General features: G+C 35.5%; 1 protein-coding gene across 1 annotated transcript in view; it reads left to right on the plus strand.

Annotated features, from left to right (window-relative positions):
• Positions 1-1,552: 1,552 nt before the first annotated feature.
• The window catches only part of LOC117319725 (ribonuclease 3-like), a 49,079-nt gene continuing 34,080 nt past the window's right edge, over positions 1,553-16,551 (plus strand). The window contains 11 exon segments of the mRNA XM_033874483.1: positions 1,553-1,682; positions 3,245-3,661; positions 4,237-4,383; positions 4,385-4,647; positions 5,378-5,755; positions 6,549-6,729; positions 6,978-7,143; positions 8,134-8,273; positions 9,451-9,618; positions 12,548-12,634; positions 12,811-12,882. Of these exon segments, the coding sequence (XP_033730374.1) occupies positions 1,641-1,682; positions 3,245-3,661; positions 4,237-4,383; positions 4,385-4,647; positions 5,378-5,755; positions 6,549-6,729; positions 6,978-7,143; positions 8,134-8,273; positions 9,451-9,618; positions 12,548-12,634; positions 12,811-12,882 (2,061 nt within the window). The 5' untranslated portion in view covers positions 1,553-1,640.

Genomic DNA, 16,551 nt, shown 5'->3' on the forward strand with positions numbered 1-16,551 from the left:
GACATATCCAGTTCATATATACTTTTACCACCAATAAGTATGTGAAATAACTGAAAATCTGAATGGGAGTATAAATATACATTGAACATAATTTCATACGTATTAATTAATTCACATCATAACTGATGATCTCTTAATTGTTCTGTAAAGGCACATAGTAAAACGATATGAACATCGCTTTCCATTCACTTTTCACTGGAAATACTCCATTTGATAAGTATTCTTGTAAGAATTTATATAAATCGTATTTCTTTAGAATTATTATTATGTCACTTGTAAACCCGTTGATGTACATGTTGGTATCCATATCTACCATAAAAAGTCGAGTAAAAAATACCAGATAGGATATACAAGATTTCTCAAGATTACATAATCTACCAAAAAACAATAATTCCTTAGTGTCTATGTATGCTTCTATACTCCACCATCCAACTTCAGACCCGTGCACATATCAGTACGAGTTCTTGTACGAAAACCTTGAATTGATTTTAAAATAAAACGCTGTGCTCTTTCTAGTATTAAAAGTTCACTTTTCGAAAGACACCATAATTCACACCCATAAAGAGCCGAGGCATATACTTTTAATTTTATTATTTTACAAATAGTTAATGGATTTAACGCACATGGATGAGCTCCACTTCTAATTAAACTCATGACACCACTCTTAAGCTTATTACATGCACGTACTGTGCATTCGATACTATTAAAATTATAGCTTAACATCACACCAACATGAGTTATTTCTTTAACCACTGGGAGAAGATGCTCGTAAACATACAGTTTCGCATCAGGATTGCGATTCTTTTTTCTAGAGAAACACATTATTTTAACCGCAGAAAAAGTGAAACGCCACATTTTACTATACAAATCACATATCTCTAGCATATTCTGTAAGCCTTTACGTTGTATACTAATCATACATATATCATCAGCTTGTGTTGGTATGTTTATTCTCAAGTCAACAATTAGTGCACCATTTTCACATTTTTCTATTGTGTCTAATAAACTGTTTATGAATACATTTCGGCAGACAACGCACTCCCCTGTAAAATCCCTTTCTCCATACGGATTCATCTTGAATTAAAACCATTAAATAAAACACTACTTGAAAATGTAGTACAAGTTCTTAGACTGTTATTCTCAGGTCCATGTGCTTCATTCTTGATTAACGGCGAGTCAGGTGATTATAGCTGCGCTCTTCTAAGGCTTTGCCTTCATTCATATTAAATATCAATATTAACAGTATAAGTATAGTAGTGTTAATCTATCTCTAGTTCTGCATTGTGATGGTGGTGTAACTTAGTAAATAATTCATGATCAGAGTACTGTACGCCTTACAATAAACTGTATGAGTTTTATAATTAGAAATAATTTATGCGGTTTGTGTTTCAATCACGGGAAACTTTTCAAGCATCTAAATAATGTCGATAAAGAAACATCCTAAAGACCCAGATATCAGTATTCGTTATACGTTTACGCACCTCGCTAAAGTGTGCCATTTCTTTTCATATAGCAAAATGATTGCGACTAATCTTAGGTTAATGCGCGACTGAGTAGAGAGTAGAATGCGGTAGCGATGTGCAGATTGGTCCATGCTGAATTTGTTGGTTAAGAACTTTTGATATCGTTATAGATGAATAATGGATCCTCGTGGAAACCCCAGATTAATGGGACAGATGAGAGTAAGTATATGTCTTAGTAGGACGAAAGTCTTAAAACACATTTTCAGTTTCGGGGTACATGCACCGCCTGCATGTAGCAGTGTTGAACTGAATTGAAGAGTATATTTTAACACTTAAATATATCACAACTGTTGTTTTATTGTAGTGGTATATGAAGGTGAATGCTACTAGAATTATAAAGATATTTTTTTATAGTAAACATGGTATTTTAATGAATTATAATATATACTATTTTTTATTGATAGAAAGTCAAACTCCTTGTTATTATGTACAGATATGAAAAGTCAATATTAGCTTCCAGAGCTATCTTCCGAGATTTTCCAGACCCACTGCAGGAGTGAAGATGAAAGATGTTCTGTATTTCAGAAATATCCATTTACAATTACAGTGATATTTCAGTCCCCGTTTTTTGTTCTCTACATGCCGACCATTTATATACATTGTGTAAAAAAGTGGTGAGTATGAGGTCTCCTTACTAGATCAGACTAGCAGAAATTTCCCATTAGCCTAGTGGTAGGATATTTGCCTTGAGAGCGATAAGTCGCTATAGATCGAAGCCCACACGGACAGGGTATTTTTCATTAACACACACGCATTCAAACATTAACGTTAATCAAACATTAAGCCGAGCTGACAGCCTGAAAGGCAAGTGTATTTTGACACATGTGGTCATTGTATTGGTTTCTTGTTAAACAACCACTATGGTGTTCCATAGTATGAGCACTTTTAAAAAATGATAGATAATTATATAAATTACCAATAAACCCATAAAGGACTTGGCATACAACTTAACCCCACAGTGTGTATAGACTAGTCCTGTGTGTTATATATAATTACAGCCTGTGGGTCGGGAGTTTGTGCCATGTCCATGTGATTAGCCCAACCATTGCGACTAAACTCTGACCCGTGATCATGAACATCCTATGGTGTGAGTGAACCATAGGCAATTCTATCAACTGAAGTCCAAACATTTTTTTTCCGACATTGGTGGTAGGGTCTGCATCTAACAAACAACCTTTTGGCTTATCTTACTGATGCATGTTGGGTGTTATTATCCATCTATTGTTTGTGAAACATGCATTTACCGTTACAGGTGAGCTAAATCAACTCAATTTCAAAACAAGTTTATATTCTTAAATTTGAAAAAGATATTGTTGTCACTAATTTATTGGCATTGTGCATTTTAATGAAAAATAATACAAATATGTGTATTTGAACTGGATCATATACACCGATTCACCTTTCCTGCACAGAAAATGCTTGCAATGAGAAAACTGATATCCTGAAAAGACATTTTGTGTTTCAGTGCCTACCAAACAATAACAATTATAAGCTAATTTCTTTCTACTGATAATTATAAGTGTGTGTCAAAAGAATATGTCTGACAGTGTGTGTACTATGTTTGGTAAAAATGTGTGCCTTCTGGTAAGAATTTACCCTAAATTTTTGTGACAGTCTAGGCAAAGAGGAAAAGTATACCTTAATTTCCCAGTCAAATTATCAATGGTAATTCTTTAGTTTTCTATACACTTCTAATCAATTGAAATGCACATAATTTTCAGTTTCCGTGTGGTATGGGAAACAATATTTCTCCCCGGATGCCACAACAACAGGGTATGTTTCCAAATGGGAGTCCATTACTACAGAATCAATCGCCAAACCTTTTAGCACAGATGTCGCCTGGTCTTCGACTTCCAATGGGTTGTCCCGCAGGCATGACTGGACCTCCCCCAACAATGAGGTTGTTCAACCCATTAGGCAATGTTCCAATCTCTGTTCCTGGTCAGATTCAGCCATTATGGGGGACAGGAGCCTTATCAGGGATGCAACGTCCTAATCCTATGGCTGCTCAAGGGCAAATGATGTCAGGAAACATGAACCTTGGAAATGTTCCATCTCTAAATTTGATGGGTGCAGCACCCAATGTACCTTCCCAACACGACCAGCTGGCATTTAGTCCAACAGCTGTCAATTTACAGGTAAAAAATAGGATATTATCAGCTTTCTGATAAATTCTTTTATCACGTAATTAGTGTTTCCTCCATGAAATACGGCCATGTCATAAATATCATTAAACACATATGTTATAACTCTTTTGATGTCATGAAGAGTGTATGATGCCACAATAACCATATTGCATGGTATGATTTTCTCTGAGGGGAAAAGCACTGAGTAAAAATTTATAATATTATAGAAATTAAGTTTAGAGTGTTTCCTTTTTTTTTTATCCTCAGAAATATCATGAGTTTTATGATAAACAGAAGCTTACATTTGTGGCTATGTCATATTTGGAGTTGAATAAACTTGTTCAATGATATCATATGTAACTTGCCTAAATGCTTGTGCACATGCATATGGCATACCAAATTATGACACAGCCATGAGTGTAAAATCCTCTATTTGTAGTCTTCTGTAGATCACTTTTATAATAACTTGTTCATTAATAACATGCTGCTGCTAGTTCTTATGAAATGTTAAAAAATTAATGCTGAGAATATATGTTTGTCTATATTCCCTATTAATTGTTTATGGAATTATTTTCTCTAATTTTCAGATACCACAACAAGGTGGCATGGGATTTATGAATGGTGGTCAGATGAGATCTCCAGTTTATCAGAACATGAATCAGTCACAGTTGGGCATAGCGGGTAACATGGGACAAGGTCAGAACCAACTTACTCAAAACTGTAATAATACAAACAATAGGGGAATGGACAGAAGAAAGCTGCCAGTCCTCTTTAAGGTCCAAAAATTACAGGGACAGAGATGGAAGACAGAGAGATCACAGTAGAGGTGAAGACAGAGAAGAGAGGTCAAACTCTAGACGTAACAGAGACGGTGAAAGGTCACAACGCTCTGACTGCAGTGATCAGGCCAGATATCGTGGCAGGAGCATGTCCCGGGACAGAGGTGGGGACAGAAAGGGGGATTCACGTCCTCGAGATAGAGATTCAGCAGAGTCAAGGTAACAGCAAATAGATAAGTCATCATTGATAGTGGAGGTCAAATTTTCAAAGAGCAGGAGACTATTTGAATTTATACATGAAATAGTACATTATGGGTTAGTACACTCCAGCATAGGAGGAGGATTCTGTCACTTCCTTCAGACAAATGACCAGTTAAGCATATACTTGGAGAATGTGATTTTTGTAGTCCCAAAATGTCACAAATAGAATCTAATACTGGTTGTTATAAATGAAAATCTATTCACATACTTACGAACTTAAAACAAATGTCATAAATTAGGAGAGGAATGTTATTTACCCAGTTATCAGGTTTAATTTAGTCTGGTATACTTTTTGGAAGTCTAATTGTTGTCTTCTGTTATAAATTGAAGGCCCAAGCTTGTCTCAAGGTTTGAATTTTTGCTAACCAAATAGCAAGGCTCACGAAAATAAAAACTTCCTACACCCATTTCTTAAAATCTCATATGAAATGAAAACTCATTTAAGACCCTCTATGTATGTAATATACTTGTAGTTTACATGTAGGTTCAGTTCCATATATACAATCAAAGCAATATTCCTGTTTTCATTGTCTCATGACATGCATAAATCATACCTATAATGTTTTCTGTTCTGAGTTAAGAATGTGCATCAAAGTTGGTCAGTGATTTTGTTTGATAGCAATGTTTATTGTTAATTTTGTTATTTTATTTTTTTTGTATAATCTGTAAGACCTTACCTTTTTCACAGGAAATCTAGGCGTGAGTCCTCAGGCCGGTCAGACTCGCGAAGGAGGGATAGCTCAAGATCTAGAGATAGAAGAAGTCCAAGGGATGATAATCAACGAAAAAGAAGTCCAAGAGATGATAACCAGCGAAAAAGAAGTCCAAAAGACGATAGCCAGATTAGAAATAATTCTAGGGGATTTGGAGGTAATAATAGAAGATATAATTCAAGAGGAAATGTATCAAGGGGAAACAACTCCAGATCTGGTGACTCAAGAAGAGTAAATTCTAGTGAAAGTCCACGAAGGGGAGATCGTCGTGAGGATAAACCACAAAGTAACTGTGATGATGAAGATGAAATGAAAGGAACCAAGAGACGAAACACTGAGGAATCTCACTGCAGGTTTGTATCTGAATACTGTTCAACATGAGCTGGATGTATGGTGGAAATTATATCACATTGGCTGGGTACAGCTTTACTTCTATTTTTACAGGCCTAAGATGGAATATGTATTGATTATGAAAGTGACATCAGGTGGGTGGGACATCATGTGGTAGGGTTATATTTTAAATATCTAAAACATCCTTTTCTTTTTGTTACATTTATGCATCATACCGGGTATATAACCAAGTGTTGGGATGATGAGCAGAACTTGTGCCTTGTGTTTCAACTAATTTTGATTTAGAGTTATAATTTACCCTACTTTGTGCACAAATATAATCCAATTGTCATTTAAACTTCATACATTGTTCACAACCATCACTTCTTGTATATGTTTGCATAACAACCACTTGGGGTTTAAAGAATGATGTTGCATGGCCAAACAGCTTGCAATGTAGGTCAAAGTTTAGGTCAGTATTGGAAGAATTGGAATGTCCTCGTTAAATCATCTTCATTTTAAAAATGGATTGTCATGAAAGAATCATAATATAATGTATGTGTTAGAGTTTCAGTATTATAGTATAAGGTCATCATTACTAATTTTAATTCTTTTCAATCATCTAGTCTGTATTGGCTTCATTCGTTGAGGAATTTGAATCAAACTTCACACACTCGACAATATTTGATTGTACATCAGTCTGTATTGTATAGTGAGGGGTGTTGTATCATTTGTGATGCTTTGTGTTCCTTTATTGTAAGCATCATAACTTCAACAGTTCTTTACAAAGATTCATATGGAACTTACATATTATAGCGACTTAAAAAGAAAACGGACAGTCAGTCCAAAATCCACCCCAAAGCAAGAAGAGGAAGAGCCGTCGGATGGGGACATTGAGACAGAGAGCCAGGCTGAAGCTTTGGAACCCAGAGATGTATTCACACCCGCATGGATCAGGTGTTCTCCAGCTGATCTCTACTTTACCAGGAGCACAGATGTAAGTTTCATTTTTAATAGACTATAAATTTGGCACAAAATTTTATGTGTGATTTTGGACATGGTTCATAAAATCTGTTTCACCTATAATTCTGACTGTTCATTAGTGAAACGGAAAAAGTGCAGTACAAATCATATCTGATGTATAAGTCTTGACATTGTCAAGATAGTAGTTTTAATGGCATTCCTAACTATAAAGTTATATAGAATTGGTAAATACCGACAAATAAGTTTGGTGTGGCGTTTCAGTCAGGCTGTGTGGAAAGTACAAAGAGAATGACTGACTTAGAGGCCAAGTTTGACCTGGAGTTGCTTCAGCGAGCCAAGTTGATCAAGGAAGCTCAGCCAGTTGTAGAGATTCCTCCACGACCATCAGTCCTACATGGTCACATCCACCATCACCATGATCACTCTGGTAAAATGTTATTTTAGTTACGACACATGTAAAAAAAACTATCAATAGCAACTTAGAGTATTTGAACCTTTTGGTCTGACTGGTATTGTAGGAGGGGGAAGACATTGGACTTCCTAGAGGAAACTCATATGGTTGGAAGGGTGACCATACCATACTTTTAACATCTGTTACATCACCAGATCAGGGGTCAACATGAACTTTTTTCTGCACTTGTCCCTTTGGACAAGTAACATTTATATTCACTTGTCTAAATGGAATTATCACTTGTCCCACTTGAAAATTTTCAATTAAGTTTAATGATGTTTTTTTCAATGTCTGTGTGTCATGCAGTTATACGATAACATTGCAATGACAACTATATTACTGATATTTATTTGTGTTTTGTCCAAATTACATAATGAAGAAAAAAATGCTACCGGCTGCCTATTTTCGATTTACAGAAACTAAAGTAGTAGAATAGAAATAAACTGACTAAAACATGAACATAATTGTAGAAATGCAATAGTGCATAAATATCTGAAATACTATTTATGCTAAATCTTGCAATAAATAGCGAGCCTGACAGTATCAGCATGTCGCCACTTTAGTCCTTCAAATTCACTTACAATTTCCTTAATGTACGCTTTTATTCATATTCCCTTTTTTTCCAATATGCATATTCAATTCAAAGACACCAATGGGGCTGATTAAATATTTTTGAAAAACATGGAAAGTTAAGTTATCATCTGCATAGTGTTCCAAATTTTCGTTTCTTTTTTATCATATGTATAAGGTGAAGTCTTGTGAACAACACGAAGACAATATTTGTTACTTAATTGTCCCGTCGGACAAGTGTTTTGATACATTCACTTGTCCGACAGCAATTTAGTCTGGTACCGGACAAGCCTTAATGTCGACCCCTGCAGATGCAGATCTTTATCAGGAAAAGCATTAATAGGTAAAAATATTTAATTGTTCTGAGAATGACAATTTTCTTTGTTTTTCGTTTAGAATCAGACAGCAGTACCAGTAGCAGCTCGGATTCTGATGATAATGAGGATGAGGAAAACAAATGGATGGAGGAGCTCAACAGGAAGAAGAATCATCCTTACAGACTTCATGAGGAACTCTGGTACAATGACCCAGGGGAGGTAACTACAAAAAAAGTAATATAAGGCCATACAAAATTAACTAATTGGTTCTAAGGCCCGCCTACATCTAAACAAAAAAGTAGCCACATTACCGATTTCATAGAAAAAACAATAAAATAAAATTGCCCTAATGTGCCTGTAAAATTGTAAACTGAAAATGGCTGACTATCTCTGTGGACGATGGCTTTGATATCCGTACACACATGGCTTGCAGATTCAGAAAGGATCAACAATAATACTGTCATGGAATAAAGGGCTACATATATTTGAGACGCTTGTACACTAGTATAACTATACATTTCGATAAAGGATGGGTCCGTGGTGATTAGGCATGGACATTTCTTGACAAACTAAATCAATGTCAGGTTTCGTTTTTGTGGAAATTTTGCTCTTTTTTGTTGAAATTAATGAACACAGAAGTTGCTTCAGAGCATTTATTAAAATATTTCACTTTGATGTGAACGAAAAAATTAAAAAAAAACCCTCATCTGTTTTGTATCCAATAAAAAGATAAAAAAAAAATACCTCCCTTTCTCATCTATTTTTTCAAAAATTGGCCTGAGAAACAACTTATTAATTTATTTGGCCTAAGACATGAAAGTAATTAACATTTGATGATTTTGGTATGTTGTATATTATAGGTCAGTGTCATGGTAGGCATGCTATACTTGTATATGGTTTTTACCCTAGTTATATCATTTTGTTTTCCAACCTGGAAACTAAACTTGTGAAGTCAATTTAGAATGTTTAGAGAACTTACCAGAATGCAATCATGAAGATTTTACTCTTTTCTGCTGCAAGAATTGGCCAACGGTCTAGCTGTGCCTGTTTGTGACTTAGTCCCCATGTCATGATATGGAAACATCAGAGTTGTCTGTCCAATACAATGTACAGAAAATACACACTGCAGGATAAAATTAATACACAGTATTTGTGTGAGTGGAAAGAATGAACACAAATTTACGATAAAAGAACACACACAATTTAGGTTTTGGTAACATTTTCTCTCGGATATGTTTAAATCAGTTTAACTACAGTATACAGATTATGGTTACATCAATGTTGAGAGTAGAACTTCTCTTCCTCTAGATCCAAAAATCAGGTATAGATGAATGATTTGATTTGAGCATCTTGCTAGCTTTGTGTTATCATCATTCCAATAAATGTTATATTACAGATGAATGATGGTCCTGTCTGTCGCTGTAGTTTGAAATCCAGAAGAACAGGAATTCGTCATGACAAATATCCTGGAGAGGAATCTTACAATATGTGTGATCCTGTGTCAAACAACAGAACAACATTGTACCACTACGTCATCACCATGTCTCCGCCAACAAACTTTCTGGTGAGTTATAATACATCATCACCGTGTCACCTCCCACTAACTTTGTGGTGAGTTATAATACATCATCACCATGTCACCTCCCACTAACTTTGTGGTGAGTTATAATACATCATCACCGTGTCTCCTCCCACTAACTTTGTGGTGAGTTATAATACATCATCACCATGTCTCATCCCACTAACTTTGTGGTGAGTTATAATACATCATCACCTTGTCACATCCCACTAACTTTCTAGTGAGTTATAATACATCATCACCGTGTCACCTCCCACTAACTTTCAGGTGAGTTATAATACATCATCACCGTGTCACCTCCCACTAACTTTGTGGTGAGTTATAATACATCATCACCGTGTCACCTCCCACTAACTTTGTGGTGAGTTATAATACATCATCACCTTGTCACCTCCCACTAACTTTGTGGTGAGTTATAATACATCATCACCGTGTCTCCTCCCACTAACATTGTGGTGAGTTATAATACATCATCACCTTGTCACATCCCACTAACTTTGTGGTGAGTTATAATACATCATCACCATGTCACCTCCCACTAACTTTGTGGTGAGTTATAATACATCATCACCATGTCACCTCCCACTAACTTTGTGGTGAGTTATAATACATCATCACCGTGTCTCCTCCCACTAACTTTGTGGTGAGTTATAATACATCATCACCATGTCACCTCCCACTAACTTTGTGGTGAGTTATAATACATCATCACCGTGTCACCTCCCACTAACTTTGTGGTGAGTTATAATACATCATCACCTTGTCACATCCCACTAACTTTGTGGTGAGTTATAATACATCATCACCATGTCACCTCCCACTAACTTTGTGGTGAGTTATAATACATCATCACCATGTCACCTCCCACTAACTTTGTGGTGAGTTATAATACATCATCACCGTGTCTCCTCCCACTAACTTTGTGGTGAGTTATAATACATCATCACCATGTCACCTCCCACTAACTTTGTGGTGAGTTATAATACATCATCACCATGTCTCCTCCCACTAACTTTGTGGTGAGTTATAATACATCATCACCGTGTCTCCTCCCACTAACTTTCTAGTGAGTTATAATACATCATCACCATGTCACCTCCCACAAACTTTGTGGTGAGTTATAATACATCATCACCGTGTCACCTCCCACAAACTTTGTGGTGAGTTATAATACATCATCACCGTGTCTCCTCCCACAAACTTTCTGGTGAGTTATAATACATCATCACGTGTCACCTCCCACTAACTTTGTGGTGAGTTATAATACATCATCACCATGTCACCTCCCACTAACTTTGTGGTGAGTTATAATACATCATCACCGTGTCACCTCCCACTAACTTTGTGGTGAGTTATAATACATCATCACCATGTCACCTCCCACTAACTTTGTGGTGAGTTATAATACATCATCACCTTGTCACCTCCCACTAACTTTCTGGTGAGTTATAATACATCATCACCATGTCACCTCCCACTAACTTTGTGGTGAGTTATAATACATCATCACCATGTCACCTCCCACTAACTTTGTGGTGAGTTATAATACATCATCACTGTGTCTCCTCCCACTAACTTTGTGGTGAGTTATAATACATCATCACCATGTCACCTCCCACTAACTTTGTGGTGAGTTATAATACATCATCACCTTGTCACCTCCCACTAACTTTGTGGTGAGTTATAATACATCATCACCGTGTCTCCTCCCACTAACTTTGTGGTGAGTTATAATACATCATCACCTTGTCACATCCCACTAACTTTGTGGTGAGTTATAATACATCATCACCATGTCACCTCCCACTAACTTTGTGGTGAGTTATAATACATCATCACCATGTCACCTCCCACTAACTTTGTGGTGAGTTATAATACATCATCACCGTGTCTCCTCCCACTAACTTTGTGGTGAGTTATAATACATCATCACCATGTCACCTCCCACTAACTTTGTGGTGAGTTATAATACATCATCACCGTGTCACCTCCCACTAACTTTGTGGTGAGTTATAATACATCATCACCTTGTCACATCCCACTAACTTTGTGGTGAGTTATAATACATCATCACCATGTCACCTCCCACTAACTTTGTGGTGAGTTATAATACATCATCACCATGTCACCTCCCACTAACTTTGTGGTGAGTTATAATACATCATCACCGTGTCTCCTCCCACTAACTTTGTGGTGAGTTATAATACATCATCACCATGTCACCTCCCACTAACTTTGTGGTGAGTTATAATACATCATCACCGTGTCACCTCCCACTAACTTTGTGGTGAGTTATAATACATCATCACCGTGTCTCCTCCCACTAACTTTGTGGTGAGTTATAATACATCATCACCGTGTCTCCTCCCACTAACTTTCTAGTGAGTTATAATACATCATCACCATGTCACCTCCCACTAACTTTGTGGTGAGTTATAATACATCATCACCGTGTCACCTCCCACAAACTTTGTGGTGAGTTATAATACATCATCACCGTGTCTCCTCCCACAAACTTTCTGGTGAGTTATAATACATCATCACGTGTCACCTCCCACTAACTTTCTGGTGAGTTATAATACATCATCACCATGTCACCTCCCACTAACTTTGTGGTGAGTTATAATACATCATCACCGTGTCACCTCCCACTAACTTTCTGGTGAGTTATAATACATCATCACTGTGTCTCCTCCCACTAACTTTCTAGTGAGTTGAGTTGTAATATGGTATCAGCATAGATGCATTATAGCTAGGAAATAACAAGGACAACCCACATCTGTATTGTTTGAGTATTGTAGAACATTTGATGGAACGTGGTGAGACAAACTTTTGAGATTTAGTTAGAAAGAGTGATTTATATTGTTATTAATAACAGTGATTTGGTTATATTTCGTTTCGTTTTCCCTTTCAGACTCGCAGCCCAACCATTATAGAGCATGATAATCATGAATATATATTTGAAGGATTTTCATTATTTTCTCACTACAAGCTTGAAAATGTAAGTATGCTTTAATTTAAACATATATATCTCAAAGGGTATGTTCATTTAATTTGAGGTTGAATGAATTTACTTAACAACAACTATATAAGATTTTTGTGTAAAAACCCCCAAGATATACATGTATAAATAAGATGTATTAGCTAAGACTTTATTGTGTTTTATTATACCAACAGATTCCAGTGTGTAAAGTGATCAGGTTCAACATTAACTATACAATCCACATATTCGAGGAGACTGTTCCCGAGGTAAGAGCTCTGTACAAGGCTGTTTATAGTGTTTCTATGTAGGATATGGTACAGTATTTCTGTGTAGGATATTGTACAGTATTTCTGTGTAGGATATGGTACAGTATTTCTATGTAGGATATGGTACAGTATTTCTGTGTAGGATATGGTACAGTATTTCTGTGTAGGATATGGTACAGTATTTCTATGTAGGATATGGTACAGTATTTCTGTGTAAGAAATGCTACAGTATATCTATGTAGGATATGGTACAGTATTTCTATGTAGGATATGGTACAGTATTTCTGTGTAGGATATTGTACAGTATTTCTATGTAGGATATGGTACAGTATTTCTATGTAGGATATGGTACAGTATTTCTGTGTAGGATAAGGTACAGTATGTCTATGTAGGATATTGTACAGTATGTCTATGTAGGATATTGTACAGTATTTCTGTGTAGGATATGGTACAGTATTTCTGTGTAGGATATGGTACAGTATTTCTGTGTAGGATATTGTACAGATATATCTGTGTAGGATATGGTACAGTATTTCTGTGTAGGATATGGTACAGTATATCTATGTAGGATATAGTACAGTATTTCTGTGTAGGATATGGTACAGTATTTCTGTGTAGGATATGGTACAGTATTTCTGTGTAGGATATAGTACAGTATTTCTATGTAGGATATGGTACAGTATTTCTGTGTAGGATATGGTACAGTATTTCTATGTAGGATATGGTACAGTATTTCTGTGTAGGATATGGTACAGTATATCTATGTAGGATATGGTACAGTATATCTGTGTAGGATATGGTACAGTATTTCTATGTAGGGTATTGTACAGTATTTCTGTGTAGGATATGGTACAGTATATCTATGTAGAATATGGTACAGTATTTCTGTAGGATATGGTATAGTATTTCTATGTAGGATATGGTACAGTATTTCTGTGTAGGATATGGTACAGTATTTCTGTAGGATATGGTACAGTATTTCTGTAGGATATGGTACAGTATTTCTATGTAGGATATGGTACAGTATTTCTGTGTAGGATATGGTACAGTATTTCTGTGTAGGATATGGTACAGTATTTCTATGTAGGATATTGTACAGTATTTCTGTGTAGGATATGGTACAGTATTTCTGTGTAGGATATGGTACAGTATATCTATGTAGGATATGGTACAGTATTTCTATGTAGGATATTGTAAAGTATTTCTATGTAGGATATGGTACAGTATTTCTGTGTAGGATATGGTACAGTATTTCTGTGTAGGATATGGTACAGTATTTCTATGTAGGATATTGTACAGTATTTCTGTGTAGGATATAGTACAGTATATCTATGTAGGATATAGTACAGTATATCTATGTAGGATATGGTACAGTATTTCTGTGTAGGATATGGTACAGTATTTCTGTGTAGGATATTGTACAGTATTTCTGTGTAGGATATTGTACAGTATATCTATGTAGGATATTGTACAGTATATCTATGTAGGATATTGTACAGTATTTCTATGTAGGAAATGGTACAGTATTTCTGTGTAGGAAATGCTACAGTATTTCTTTGCAGGATATTGTACAGTATTTCTATGTAGGATATTGTACAGTATTTCTGTGTAGGATAAGGTACAGTATATCTATGTAGGATATGGTACAGTATTTCTGTAGGATATGGTACAGTATATCTATGTAGGATATGGTACAGTATTTCTGTAGGATAAGGTACAGTATATCTATGTAGGATATTGTACAGTATTTGTATGTAGGATATGGTACAGTATTTCTGTGTAGGATATGGTACAGTATTTCTGTGTAGGATATTGTACAGTATTTCTGTGTAGGATATGGTACAGTATTTCTATGTAGGATATGGTACAGTATTTCTGTGTAGGATATTGTACAGTATTTCTATGTAGGATATTGTACAGTATTTCTATGTAGGATATGGTACAGTATTTCTATGTAGGATATGGTACAGTATATCTATGTAGGATATGGTACAGTATATCTATGTAGGATATGGTACAGTATTTCTGTGTAGGATATGGTACAGTATTTCTGTGTAGGATATGGTACAGTATTTCTATGTAGGATATGGTACAGTATTTCTATGTAGGATATGGTACAGTATTTCTGTGTAGGATATGGTACAGTATATCTATGTAGGATATGGTACAGTATTTCTGTGTAGGATATGGTACAGTATTTCCATGTAGGATATTGTACAGTATTTCTGTGTAGGATATGGTACAGTATTTCTATGTAGGATATGGTACAGTATTTCTATGTAGGATATGGTACAGTATTTCTATGTAGGATATGGTACAGTATATCTATGTAGGATATGGTACAGTATTTCTGTGTAGGATATGGTACAGTATTTCTGTGTAGGATATGATACAGTATTTCTGTGTAGGATATTGTACAGTATTTCTATGTAGGATATTGTACAGTATTTCTGTGTAGGATATGGTACAGTATTTCTGTGTAGGATATGATACAGTATTTCTGTGTAGGATATTGTACAGTATTTCTATGTAGGATATTGTACAGTATTTCTGTGTAGGATATGGTACAGTATTTCTGTGTAGGATATGGTACAGTATTTCTGTGTAGGATATGGTACAGTATATCTATGTAGGATATGGTACAGTATTTCTGTGTAGGATATGGTACAGTATTTCTGTGTAGGATATGATACAGTATTCCTATGTAGGATATGGTACAGTATTTCTATGTAGGATATGGTACAGTATTTCTGTGTAGGATATGGTACAGTATTTCTGTGTAGGATATGGTACAGTATATCTATGTAGGATATGGTACAGTATTTCTATGTAGGATATGGTACAGTATTTCTGTGTAGGATATGGTACAGTATTTCTGTGTAGGATATGGTACAGTATTTCTGTGTAGGATATGGTACAGTATTTCTTTGTAGGATATAGTACAGTATTTCTGTGTAGGATATGTCACAGTATTTCTATGTAGGATATGGTACAGTATTTCTGTGTAGGATATGATACAGTATTTCTGTGTAGGATATGGTACAGTATTTCTGTGTAGGATATGGTACAGTATTTCTGTGTAGGATATGGTACAGTATATCTATGTAGGATATAGTACAGTATTTCTGTGTAGGATATAGTACAGTATTTCTGTGTAGGATATGGTACAGTATTTCTATGTAGGATATGGTACAGTATTTCTATGTAGGATATGGTACAGTATTTCTGTGTAGGATATGGTACAGTATTTCTGTGTAGGATATGGTACAGTATATCTATGTAGGATATGGTACAGTATTTCTGTGTAGGATATTGTACAGTATTTCTATGTAGGATATTGTACAGTATTTCTGTGTAGGATATGGTACAGTATTTCTATGTAGGATATTGTACAGTATTTCTATGTAGGATATTGTACAGTATTTCTATGTAGGATATTGTACAGTATTTCTGTGTAGGATATTGTACAGTATTTCTATGTAGGATATTGTAAAGTATTTCTATGTAGGATATTGTACAGTATTTCTGTGTAGGATATAGTACAGTATATCTATGTAGGATATAGTACAGTATATCTATGTAGGATATGGTACAGTATTTCTGTGTAGGATATTGTACAGTATATATGTGTAGGATATGGTACAGTATATCTATGTAGGATATGGTACA

Source organism: Pecten maximus, chromosome 2, assembly GCF_902652985.1.
Source record: "Pecten maximus chromosome 2, xPecMax1.1, whole genome shotgun sequence".
Lineage (NCBI taxonomy): Eukaryota > Metazoa > Mollusca > Bivalvia > Pectinida > Pectinidae > Pecten > Pecten maximus.